The sequence below is a fragment of the Coregonus clupeaformis genome, chromosome 26 (assembly GCF_020615455.1).
Source record: "Coregonus clupeaformis isolate EN_2021a chromosome 26, ASM2061545v1, whole genome shotgun sequence".
In the NCBI taxonomy this organism is placed as follows: domain Eukaryota; kingdom Metazoa; phylum Chordata; class Actinopteri; order Salmoniformes; family Salmonidae; genus Coregonus; species Coregonus clupeaformis.
Genome location: NC_059217.1, coordinates 49,530,476 through 49,543,247, shown reverse-complemented (window position 1 = coordinate 49,543,247; position 12,772 = coordinate 49,530,476). Strand labels below are relative to the sequence as shown.

The following is a 12,772-nucleotide window of genomic DNA, read 5'->3' as shown; positions in this document are numbered from 1 at the left end:
GCAGGCAGGCAGGCAGGCAGGCAGGCAGACCGACAGGCAGGAAGGCAGGCAGGTTGGGAGATATGTCCCGAAACTAAAGACAAAACAAACGACAGGTTAAGGAGAGTGGAGAGCCAGGCTGAAGACAAAGACAAAATAACTTTACTGGTGAGCCAAGTTACCGCTCTGGTAAGAACAACGATCTGGCGCCGGTGGAGAGCCATGCCCAGGAATAAGTAGTGCAGGTTGATGAGAGAATAGGATGCAGCTGCGTAGGCAGGAATCACTGGAAACAACCCGCAGCTGCACAGGAGAGGCAGATCCTGAGCACGCCCTGATCCACTCCAGACACACCCACATAAAGGGGACAAACACACATACAGATACAACAGAAAAAGAGGGGACAAAACAAGGAGGAAGGGAAACAGAAAAGGAGAGACAAGCTGCCCACATAACAGTACCCCCTCAATGGTCGCCACCTGGCGACCCACCAGGCCTGTCAGGGTTGTCGTGATGGAAGTCCGTGATCAGCTGAGGATCCAACACAAAACGCTTAGGGACCCAAGACCTCTCCTCTGGTCCATAACCTTCCCAATCGACTAGGTATTGGAGACCCCTACCCCGCCTCCGAGAGTCCAGGAGCCTACTGACGGTGTAGGCCGGATGGTCGTCAATGAGGCGAACAGGTGGAGGTGGATCAGCCGGCGGACACAAAAGGCTGGAGGACACAGGTTTCAGTTGGGAGACGTGGAAAGTAGGGTGTATCTTCATGGCTGAAGGCAACTTCAAACGAACCGCAGCGGGGTTAATGATGGACTCCACCACAAACGGACCCAGGTACCGAGGAGACAGCTTGCGTGATTTGGTACGAAGAGGTACGTTCTTAGATGACAGCCAAACCTCTTGACCAGGATGAAACACAGGTGCGGGAGTCCTGCTCCTATCCGCTGTTGTCTTGTTCCTGTCGGTGGTCCGAAGCAATGCTTCCCGAGCGTCGCTCCACACTCTCTGGCAGCGGCGGAGGTTCTCCTGAACCGAAGGAACAGCCAATTCCTTCTCCTGAGCAGGAAACAGAGGGGGTTGATAACCCATGGTAACCTCGAAGGGTGAAAGACCGGTGGCAGAGGCGGTGAGGGAGTTGTGGGCGTACTCTATCCAGGGCAGATGTTTGGCCCAGGATGATGGATGTTGAGCAGCCACACAACGAAGGGTTGCTTCGAGGTTTTGGTTGGCTCTTTCTGTTTGACCGTTGGTCTGGGGATGAAACCCTGAGGACAGACTAACGGAAGCACCCAAAGCAGAACAGAAAACCTTCCAAACACGGGAAGTAAACTGTGGGCCTCTATCAGATACGATGTCCACAGGTATTCCATGGGGACGGAATACATGTTGGACTAGGAGGTCCGCTGTCTCACTGGCAGACGGTAATTTAGGTAATGCTATATAGTGGACAGATTTAGAGAATCTGTCCACAATGGTAAGTATAGTATCATTACCTTCAGACTTGGGTAGGCCGGTGACAAAATCCATGGCAATGTGGGACCAGGGACGGCTGGGAACTGGGAGGGGTAGCAGCAGCCCCGACGGGGACTGATGGGAGGCTTTGCCCCGAGCACAGGTTGAACAGGCTGCCACAAAAGCCCGAACGTCAGTTTCCATTGAAGGCCACCAAAAATGTCTCCTAAGCAGCGTCAACGTGCGTCTCATCCCAGGGGTGACCAGCAAAACGGGAGGTGTGAATCCACTGCAACACCTGAGACCGGACCGTCTCGGGAACAAAGAGTAGGTTGGGAGGTCCATCACCCGGTCCCGGGTCCGTGGCAAGTGCAGTCTTCACAAGAGACTCCGATCTCCCACTGAACAGCCGCCACGACGCATGAGGAAGGCAGGACTGCCTCAGGCTCGCTGGTCTCCGAAGGGTCAGCAAACTGGCGGGACAAAGCATCTGGTTTAACATTTCTTGACCCCGGTCTGTATGTAAGAATAAAGTTAAACCTACTAAAAACAGGGCCCATCTGGCTTGGCGTGAGTTGAGTCTCTTAGTGGCTTGGATGTAAGCCAAGTTTTTGTGGTCAGTCCAGACCACAAACGGCAGTTCAGCTCCATCCAGCCAGTGCCGCCATTCTTCCAGTGCAAGCTTGACCGCCAGCAGTTCCCGGTTTCCAACGTCGTAATTCCGTTCTGTGGGTGACAATTTCTTGGAGAAAAAAGCACAGGGGTGAAGCTTTTGGTCAGTGGGGGAGCGCTGGGAGAGGACTGCTCCCACACCTGAGTCCGACGCGTCCACCTCCACAACAAACTGCAGAGAGGTATTGGGGTGTATCAACACGGGGAGGTGGAAAACAGTTCCTTCAAAACCCCTACCGCCTGCTCCGCCTCAGGGGACCACCGAAAAGGGACTTTAGGAGATGTGAGTCTTGTAAGGGGTGCCACCACTCTACTAAAACCCTTAATGAATCTACGGTAGAAGTTAGCAAAGCCCAAAAATCGTTGAAGTTGCTTACGGGTGGTGGGTGTGGGCCATTCCGTCACTGCCCGGATCTTCTCGGGGTCCGCCTTCACCTGCCCGCTCTCAATTATGAATCCAAGGAACGATGTAGACTGTTTGTGGAACTCACACTTCTCTGCTTTGACGCACAGCTTGTTCTCCAAGAGCCGTTGAAGGACTTGACGGACGTGTGACTCATGCTCCTCGGGTGACTTGGAAAAAACAAGAATATCATCCAGGTATACAAAGACAAAAACGGTTCAAAAAATCCCTAAGAACATCGTTCACCATGGCTTGGAAAACCGCAGGGGCATTTGAAAGCCCAAAGGGCATGACCAAATACTCAAAATGTCCCAGTGGAGTGTTGAAAGCGGTTTTCCACTCATCTCCCTTCGGATTCGGACAAGGTGATAAGCATTCCTGAGGTCGAGCTTGGAAAACACTGTGGCGCCATGCAGAGGTTCAAAAGCTGAGTTGATGAGTGGAAGGGGATACTTGTTTTTAACAGTTATGTTGTTTAAACCCCTGAAATCGATACAGGGGCGTAACGACTTGTCCTTCTTTTCCACGAAAAAGAAACCTGCACCCAAAGGAGACGACGAGGGACGGATTATGCCCGAGACCAGAGAATCACCAATGTACTGCTCCATTGCCTCTCTTCCGGTCGGGACAGATTGTATAACCGACTAGAGGGCAAGGGAGCACCAGGAAGCAGTTCAATAGGGCAATCATAAGGCCTATGTGGTGGTAGAGACAGAGCCTTGTCCTTACTGAAAACCTCCGCTAAGTCATGGTATTCTTTGGGGACAGATGACAGATCAAGAGGAGCTGAGGGGAGGAGTTGGGTTACACTTAGTGGGGGGAACCGCTGACCTCAGGCACTCGGAATGGCAGTTAGTGCTCCAACTGAGAATGGTGTGACGTGTCCAATCAATTTGTGGGTTGTGAAGAGCCAACCAGGGGAAGCCAATGATTAGGGAGGTAGCTGAGCCAGACATAACTCTTAGCTGAATGCTTTCACAATGATTGCCAGAAATCACTAGGGAAACGGGGGGTGGTTTGATGAGTTATCTCCGCGAGGAGGCGCCCATCAAGGGCTGTGACCCGAATGGGGGTAGGTAGTGGCTCCATGGGGATACGAGCTTGTGTAACGAACTGGTGGCTAATAAAGTTATCTTCTGCACCTGAGTCTATGAGAGCTGAGAGTGGCAGGGAATGACTCTGGAAACGTAAGGTTACAGGTACTTGTAATCGGGGAATGATGGGTTCAGGATCTAACTCTGGGCTCGCAAGTAGACCCACTCGTTACGAGCGAGCCTTGTCTTTTGGCCGCTTAGGGCATGTAGCCAGAATGTGTGTGGCGTCTCCACAGTACAGGCACTCACCCGCCTGGAGGCGCCGTTGCCGCTCTGCTGGAGGTAGTCGAGCTCGACCCACTTGCATAGGTTCCTCCTCTGTGCTCGGGATGGAATCAGGAACAAGAAGCTGCCGACTCCGGAGAGGCGAGACTCGAGTGGTTGAAGGCTGGGGAACTCGTCCTCCTAGATGTGGCCGATCACCTCTCTCCCGACGCCTCTCCCGCAACCGATTGTCTAGCTTGATGGACAGGGAAACGAGAGAATGTAAATCATGTGGCTCATCACGAGCAGCCAGTTCATCCTTAATGGCTTCATTCAAACCGTTTAGAAATGCTCCTTGAAGTGCCACATTGTTCCACTTGGAGTCCGCTGCCAACGTCCAGAACTCAATAGAGTACTCTGCCACACTGTTAGAACCCTGCCTCAAATTAAAAAGTATCTTGAGGAATTACCCACATGGTCAGGATGGTCAAAAACAGTCTTCAATTTAGCAGAGAAATCAGCAAAAGTCAATCCAGTCAAAGTTTGATCTGAGCACACAGCCTCAGCCCAAACCAGAGCTTTCCCTCTTAACAGCCCCAGAACATAATGTACCTTAGATGAATCAGTAGAAAACGACAGTGGTCTCTGCCGAAAAATCAAGTCACACTGAAGCAAAAATCCCGGCACTTGTCCAATTCTCCATTGAACGGTTCAGGCGACGTGACAGGGGGTTCCCGACGGAACGAAGCCTGCCTAGTGTCCGAGGAAACAACTTGGGGTGCATCAAACTGGGGGTCAGAGAGAGATGGAGAACTGATAACAGACAATTTAGAGACGTGTGTAGTTAACTGAGTCACCTGGTTCAGCAGTTGATGATTATCTTCCACAAGAGTCCGAATCAACTGGTCATGCTGTCCTAGCAACGTTCCTTGAGCCTGGATAGCTTGTTGGAAGCTGTCTTTGTTTGCCCCGTGCTGTTTCTCTGTTGGGTCCATGGCCAGATCGTTCTGTTAGGCTATGGTTCAACCCAGCACTCAGAGAAACAACACGACAAAGGGAGTGGAAGAAACAAAATATTTAATCAAAGTTAAGATTGTCTTAGTCCAAAAACAACTGAAGTAAAGGAACAGAGTGGGCTAGTTCGGCCCCGGAGGAAGGAGAGGCTGAGGCAGGCAGGCAGGCAGGCAGGCAGGCAGACCGACAGGCAGGAAGGCAGGCAGGTTGGGAGATATGTCCGAAACTAAAGACAAAACAAACGACAGGTTAAGGAGAGTGGAGAGCCAGGCTGAAGACAAAGACAAAATAACTTTACTGGTGAGCCAAGTTACCGCTCTGGTAAGAACAACGATCTGGCGCCGGTGGAGAGCCATGCCCAGGAATAAGTAGTGCAGGTTGATGAGAGAATAGGATGCAGCTGCGTAGGCAGGAATCACTGGAAACAACCCGCAGCTGCACAGGAGAGGCAGATCCTGAGCACGCCCCCTGATCCACTCCAGACACACCCACATAAAGGGGACAAACACACATACAGATACAACAGAAAAAGAGGGGACAAAACAAGGAGGAAGGGAAACAGAAAAGGGAGAGACAAGCTGCCCACATAACACTACCAGCTCATACGAACGTGAGTTAGCAGTCACTTCTTCTAAACCTGAAAAGGGACTACTTTTAAAATGTTATGTAGCGAAAACAGCCAAATATATCTAAATCTGACTTTGTGGGCCTGTTACAACACATACTGTAAATCATTCCGGATTTGACGAATATCCACTTTGTTAGATCAAATTTGTTGAATGTGCGCCATTGACGGCATCACAGCATCCTGCATGCCATTGACCTCTTTACCGCACCTATTGTTCAAACTAAAACTACATTATCTGTACCGGAGATATAGTTTGATTTGGCTATAAACGTATAGAACCTTGATTTCAAATAGATAATTAATTGTCAGTTTTACAACAAAAAGTGATTGATTTTTTTTTGTCACAATAACAGTGGTTAAGATTTGTAGTCGACCAGTATCCATTTAAGAGGCTCATAATGGACTGTCTTTCTGTTCTTCTCTCTCTTCCTCTCTCTCTCCCTCTCTCTCTCCCTCTCTTCCTCTCTCGTGTGTTGTTTTGCTTGTTTCTCGATCCCCCTGAGACTCCCTCTCGTTAACAAAAGAGCAGAGCTCATGGATGGTGGCACTGCGGGAGGGTTTAATGTGCCCAGAAAAATAATTACTTCTACTTTTCAAATGCTAAGGCCATCCCCATTGATCTGCATCAAGGACCCGCAGGATGACTGATACAAACAGCGTGTGCATGTGTGTGTGTGTGCATGTGTGTGTGTACATGTCTGTGTGTGTGCTGCCGCTGAGGGGCTAGGGTAGCTAGTGTCTGGTAGCTAGCCTACGGGCCTGTTTGTGTGTTCAGTAGGAAGTGTTTTCAGTGACTCATCTGCAAAGGATTCCCTGAAGAGAGGCAAAGCGGAACAGACGAGAACCGAGGGGGAGGAGGGAGGGAGGAGGAGAAGAAGAGGGGAGGGGGCACAGGCAGGGTGAGACAGAGTGCTATTCAGGAAAGCCAGGGGAAGGAGAGGCGGATATTGTCCACTAGTGGATGTCCTGCATCCGTTCCTTGGGTGTGTTTCACATTGTTGACTCTCCCTGTCGATTCTCACTGTTGACTCTCTGCTTAGTGAGTGAATTCCAACAAGGTTTTGGAGATGGCTATTATCTTTCACTCCAAGCTCTGAGACCGAAATGAGTTATGTCAATATATTATAAGGTTGTGTCCAAAGTGTCCACTGTTCTGTTCTGCCATACAGGATGACTGTCTGTGATATTTCACCCAAGTTTTGTTGAGAGAACTTTTGAATTTATCAGTTGTTGCATGCCCCATGCCCTCTTCCCCTCTGACTCAGGGGTAAAGTATGATGTGGGTTGAGAGTGATCATAATTGATGTGTCAATGGAGCATTGTTTTGCTGTGTTTGAGAGTCACCACACTCTGTACCAGTAAGTACTGTTTTATAGGCTTTCGGAGTGATTCTTTTTCCTTTCCATATCTCGGAGACATTCCATCTCCTTTTGTGTAACTGCTCAGTTGGATTAGCTATGATCACTGTTATTTTTATTACGGTGGTGTGTGTGTAGGGGGGAGGAGGGTGCGTATTTGTGTGTGTGTGTGTGCGTATGCACATGCATGTGTGTGTGTGTTTTGACTTCGCTCAACCCTCTCGTTTTGGTATGGGAGCAGAAAGGCATACCTGGTGCACCTCATCGAGTGTGTGTTCTGGCTTGCCCTGATTTCCATGCATGGAGGGAGTGGGGTAAGGAGGAGAGGAGGGAGGGAGTGCTGGGGAAAGCCTACACTCTGACTCAGAGGGGAGGGAGGGAATTCCCTTGTGAGCAGAATAGCTTTTCCATCTGGTGTGACTGGAGCTGTGCCTGGAGGTCTGGAGCACCATGCAACACAGATATAGCTCCACAGCAGGGAAAGACTCCCAGCCCAGCACCTCTACCCTGGATCCAATTCTTCCTGGATCCCTTAACTTTCCCACCCTACCACCCCTGTTGACAGATTTGTCAGATTTCACCAGTATTAGGACTGGCAGGTACCAGGTGTCCTAGAGGAGCAGAAGCCAACACCCTGGTCTGGTGTGTGATGGACCCTGTTTGGCCTGCGGTTTTGCCAGCTATTTTGGCTCCAAATCTACAGACAGTTTTTGCCAGACAGTTGGCAGAAGGATTTTGACAAATGTGATAAATAACTGACTGTATTATATAAACAGGAAAGCGGGATAGACCGAGAAAAAAGACACCCCCAAAATTATCTCTTGGAAGGACGAAAGTCGAAAAATAAGACTGCCTTGTTTCACGAGTGCCTCTGCAATTAAGTCTGGGTGAATCATATTTTCCATTCCCAAAACCACCAAAGTGAGCATTCTTTGGCCAGTGGAAGTTGTTGTTCTGTTGTTGGTACGGCCCCTTCCCTATGTTTTAGTAGGAGGAGCGTTATCTCTCTTTCTCTCTCTTGCTCTCTCTGTGTTTGGGCGTAAACCAACCACAGGTCAGTGCAGGGACAAGTGTGAGAGAGCCCAGATAAGAATGGTTCTCCAATAAATACCAGAGTGGTCCCACCATGCTGTGTGGCGGTCCACATCGTGTCTCCTGTCATTAACCAAATCTCCAAGCAATTACTGCAGAGAAGGAAAACAAATGGGAGGTTATTGTTATTGTAGTCATGTGGGAGCATATACTGTATTATATGAATCATAGAATAAACATAGGGACTGTGTTGTTGCTTAGAAATACTTAGTCCTGGGAGTTGACTGAGGTGTGGTAAGGCTGTTTAAACCTCTCCGTCAACTGTGTCCTGATGATGCTTCATTCATCAGTAGGTCCATTGTTGTGTGTTCCTGTACAATGCGAGACTTCCGGACTCTTCCCACCAGTTTAGACACAGTAAAAGGCAGCTGGCTGAGCTTTCCCCAAAGCACTTTACTTGAAACAAAGGTGTTGTGTGTGTGTGTGCGTGTGCGTGTGTGTAAATTGTGTTTGTGTAAATGTGTTGAGTGCAATTCTCATTGACCCGTATAGGGAGTTGCCATGCCTCCTACTACCACTTCTGTGTTGTGACCAGTCTGATAGAGGGAGAGTTTAGGAGGAGGCCGAGGTAGAGACGGAGATGGAGGGAGGGGTTGTGTGTGGGTGGGGGCTCTGCCAAGTAGCGAGGGGCGGTGCCGTTGACGGAACAGAAGCGTTTTGCAGATGTTGCACAGAGAGAGAGAAAGAGAGAACGTACCGTTTTGTGGTTCAGTCCTACGGTACTCTCTAACTTGAAAAGGTTTGCATGCCACATACGTGGCTGTCTCCCGATTCAGTGAAGGTGAAAGAGAGAGAAGAGCGGGAAATGACTACTTTTGGACTGCTTTTGCTCTTTTTGTTAAGTCTTGCTGAACAATTTTAAAAGAGTAGGAGTGTCTGTTTAATTTCTGCTTCTGTAGATGAGAAACAGACAGAGGGTGAAAGTGAGGTGAATCGAAAGAGAATGATAAAGGGATTGAGACGAGAAAGAGTAGGAAAGAGAGGGAGAAGAAGAGAGATGGGGAAAGAAAATGAGAGCGAGAGAGAAATAGAGAAAAAGAGAAATAGAGAGAGAGAAGCCTGAAAAACATGTTTACTTGTGGAGGGTTGACGTCTAAGGTTTCCCCTCTTGGAGTGGGTCCCAGTGCGGGGGCGGGCGAGATTCCCTCTTGGTTCCCCAGACGTAATATGAGGAATGAGCATTCCCTATCATTCTCTCTCTCTCTCTCTCTCTCTCTCTCTCTCTCTCTCTCTCTCTCTCTCTCTCTCTCTCTCTCTCTCTCTCTCTCTCTCTCTCTCTCTCTCTTTCCCATCTCACAACCTGACGAGCATATCAGATCCATGGCACATCATGATTAGCTGCACATAGCATTACTTTGTCACAGTCATATAGGCATACTCGTCACCCTACTGAAATCTCCCAGTTGTCTGTTTACTCACTTCTTCTTTCTCTTCTTTCTTCATTTCTCTCACTTCTGCAGCCAGTGCACAGATCTTTTGCCTGAACTCAAAATAAAGACATCTGTCTGTGATCTTTTTCAAAGTCTGTTCTTCTCTTTTCCTCACTTTTAATATTGCTTTTGGAAATAGATACATGGTGGCTTCCATCCTGCTGAGCTCTCTCCCAACTCCAGCTCCACCCTTCTACACGAGTGATAGCAGGCCAAGCATGACTGGGATCTATTCTTCTCTTTTTGCGTTGTGAAAAACAACACTTTGGGAGAACAATATGGTGTAGAGACCACATCTTATTACTTGGCTCTTTAGTTATACTAGTACAGCTGCCCAATGGCCATAACATATGTAGTGTTTGTTACTTCACACATATCTCACAGTCCTCATTAAATTAGGACCACAAACAGAATGACATAGCCAGCCATTGCCAAAGACATAAGGGCAGTGCCACAGACACACACCGACACAACTGTATTGCCAGCCAACACAGCATGGTAGTGCCACAGACACAACTGTTTTGCCAGCCAGCATGGCAGTGCCATATACACACACAGACACTGGCAGTGCTACAGACACACAAATAAACAAAGGCTGGATAGTGTCAATTCTATTTCTGACAGGCACTAACGAGTCATAGGCCTTAAGAAAATGTGCTGTGGTTTGGGCCTGACTGTATAAACAGAGCATAGAGTGTCTGTTCACGAAGGTGTGGCATGAAATCACAGAGAGACCCAAGGAATGTGAGCGAACCGCTACAACTACAGACTCCTGGCAGCTGCTGCAGATCCCTAGGCTTTTATTGCATGACAGGGAAGACTCGACACCACAACACTCTCTCAAGATGAGAAAAATGAGAGAACAAACTAACAAAGGCGTTTATGAAGCAGAGTTAAAGCTGCAATGTGTAACTTTTTTGCCGACCTGACTAAATTCACATAGAAATTTGAGTTATAGGTCTGTCATTCTCATTGAAAGCAAGTCTAAAAAGCAGTATATCTGTTCTATGTGCTCTATTTCTATGCTTCCCGTTCGTAAGTTTCATTTTTGCAATTATATTGTGTGTGATTATGTAGTGTTTCATATTTGCTGTTGTCCTTTTTTTATAGATGGACACCACCTATGGGAGACAGAAGCCAAAGTTGACAAGGACTCCTTCAAGTCTGTAAGTTGTCCTCAGTGTTTTCCGTACAATACAGTACTGTATTAGTTGTAGTCCTCTTTTTAAGATTGAAAGTGTAAATTTGCTCAGCCATACATTCTATGCATCTTTCTCTTCCATTATATTAACCCCTCTCTCTCGCTCTCTCGCTCTCTCTCTCTCTTCGCTCTCTCTCTCTCTCTCTCTCTCTCTCTCTCTCTCTCTCTCTCTCTCTCTCTGTCTGTCTCTCTTTTTCTCCCCCCTCTCTCCCCCTTTCTTTCCCTCCCTCACCTCCCTCGCTTCCCCTTACTCACTTTGCTGATGTAACCTTTGCTAAGACATTACCAAGGAGAGAGACTAGTCGTGTTGATTAGTCCATGCAATCCTGAATGGAATTTTCACACATTGTTCCCTCTGTCCTCGTCTGCACACACAGTAAACAGAGTGATTGCACCTAGAGCATCTTGCTTCATCATCAACAAGCACCCCTCAATAAACACACACACTCACACGTGCACGCAAACACACACGCGTGCACACGTGCACACACACACCACCACCTTCTCTCTACTAGATCATATTCATTAGGGCACACCATAGCAAACCATTTTGTATTGGAAAACAAAAAAATATTTTCTCATTGGACAAGTTTAGGTAGTCCCTCCCAGTTTCCGTAATTTTCTTCAGTCTGTTGCCTAATGAATACTGATGCAAGCCCAGTTGCCCTACCAAACACCTCAGCCAGCGTAGCCAGACATTTAGTTCACTGTTCAACTTCTGGTTCAGGGAGGAGGAGTACTTAAACACCTCGTCTGAGCCCGGCCTTCCGCTTGAGGCCTGGCCAAGAGTGGATTACCCCCCTCCCTTTTTACCAGCTGTTTTCACGAGAGAAGTAATGAGAAAATAAACCGTGCACCTTTCTACTGATGCCCAGTCACACATTTAGTCGTACATTCTGTTAATAAAAACAAGGCAAAGGGGATTCATCAGAGGGGACAGTAAATGTTGTACGTGTCACAGAAAAGCTGCTTGTGCTTCTGGAGTTAATTAAGAAATACTTATGGTGAGGAGAGACTCGTAAGGTCTGTGCGGGTGTGTGTGTTTGCTTGTGTGTGTGTGTGTGTCTGTGTGTCTTCGAGTGCACATTAGGTTGTGTGATGACAATGATGACAATGTGTTTCAAATCAGCCCCCTCTCTTTCTCTTCTCTTTCATCAGCAGTCTCATCATCCCTCTGTCTCCCTGTAAACTAACTGCTGTAATTGACAATTGCAGTGGTGTAGAACAAACCACCTCCCATGGAACATGTGTTTAAATACGGCAGCATTTCAATGATGATGTTGTTTTTGTTGTCGTGTGTTTTTACGTTCAGGTGAACGGCTTTATTGAATCAGGAGTGTTAAATATGGCTTCCTCCTCTCTGATGCTTCGATGGTTAATTGGCCTTAAGGGCTGGCTGATATTACGGCTAGTCCCACATGTTGGACAATTACAGTGGGGGATATGGTGGAGAGGTTAGGTAGGTGAAAGACAAATAGTACTGTGTGCTTATTTGGTGTGCCGACAAACAACCCACAGTGTTGCTGGCCTTTTCTCTCCAGCTTCCACCGGCCACCGTTAGGTCACCTATGCTCTGCCTGCCATATGTTTTCATTATTCCTGTTTGGATCGCGCTGCTCACTGGGTGGGAGGGACAGGGGCTGTGCTGTCTTTGACCCCGTCAGTCCGGGGCAGACCTGGCCTATAAACAGACACACAGACACGTAGACAGACCCCACAAAATATGCTGAGCAACAGGGAATGGCTTCCTGCTCTGCTCCACCATCCCAAATGGCCTGAGCTGGCCCCCAGAGAGCGAGAGAGAGAGAGCAGACAGGCTCTAGGTAGGCAGACACTCAGTCATGTCCCGATGGTGCCTTTGTCATTCACCTCAACCCCTTGCTCTGCAGCCTCCAAAGTTCACGTCCGTCCAGGTCTCACCCTGGGCCTGGAGTGACGCAGTGATCAGGGGCTGTGAAAACAAAGCCAAAGGCCCACATCTCTCCCCTGTAGTAGTCCAGGGGTAGGGTTCAAACAAACACAAACAGGGGCGCGGTACACACTCTGGGGGTCCTGCTGAGCCCATCCAGATTGGGCTGGATACCCAGCTCAGAAAGCTTGTTCAGAACACTCCTTCACGGTTCCCTGAAAGCAAAACAAGCATACCTGCTAATGAATGAGCTCACACTTACATGCTGTGGAGTTATGTTTGTGTCTTAGAAGAGCATTTAAAGGGGTTGTAGGCCTAAGCTAATGCCATATT

The 12,772-nt window shown here is 48.3% G+C and overlaps 1 protein-coding gene across 2 annotated transcripts in view; it reads left to right on the top strand.

Annotated features, from left to right (window-relative positions):
* LOC121540876 (nuclear factor of activated T-cells, cytoplasmic 1) overlaps nt 1-12,772 on the top strand; it is a 74,703-nt gene that overhangs the window by 26,522 nt on the left and 35,409 nt on the right. For both annotated transcript variants that reach the window (XM_045207917.1, XM_045207918.1), the window contains exon 7: nt 10,440-10,495. In XM_045207917.1, coding sequence (XP_045063852.1) covers nt 10,440-10,495 — 56 coding nt within the window. The remainder of the gene's footprint in view (nt 1-10,439; nt 10,496-12,772) is intronic.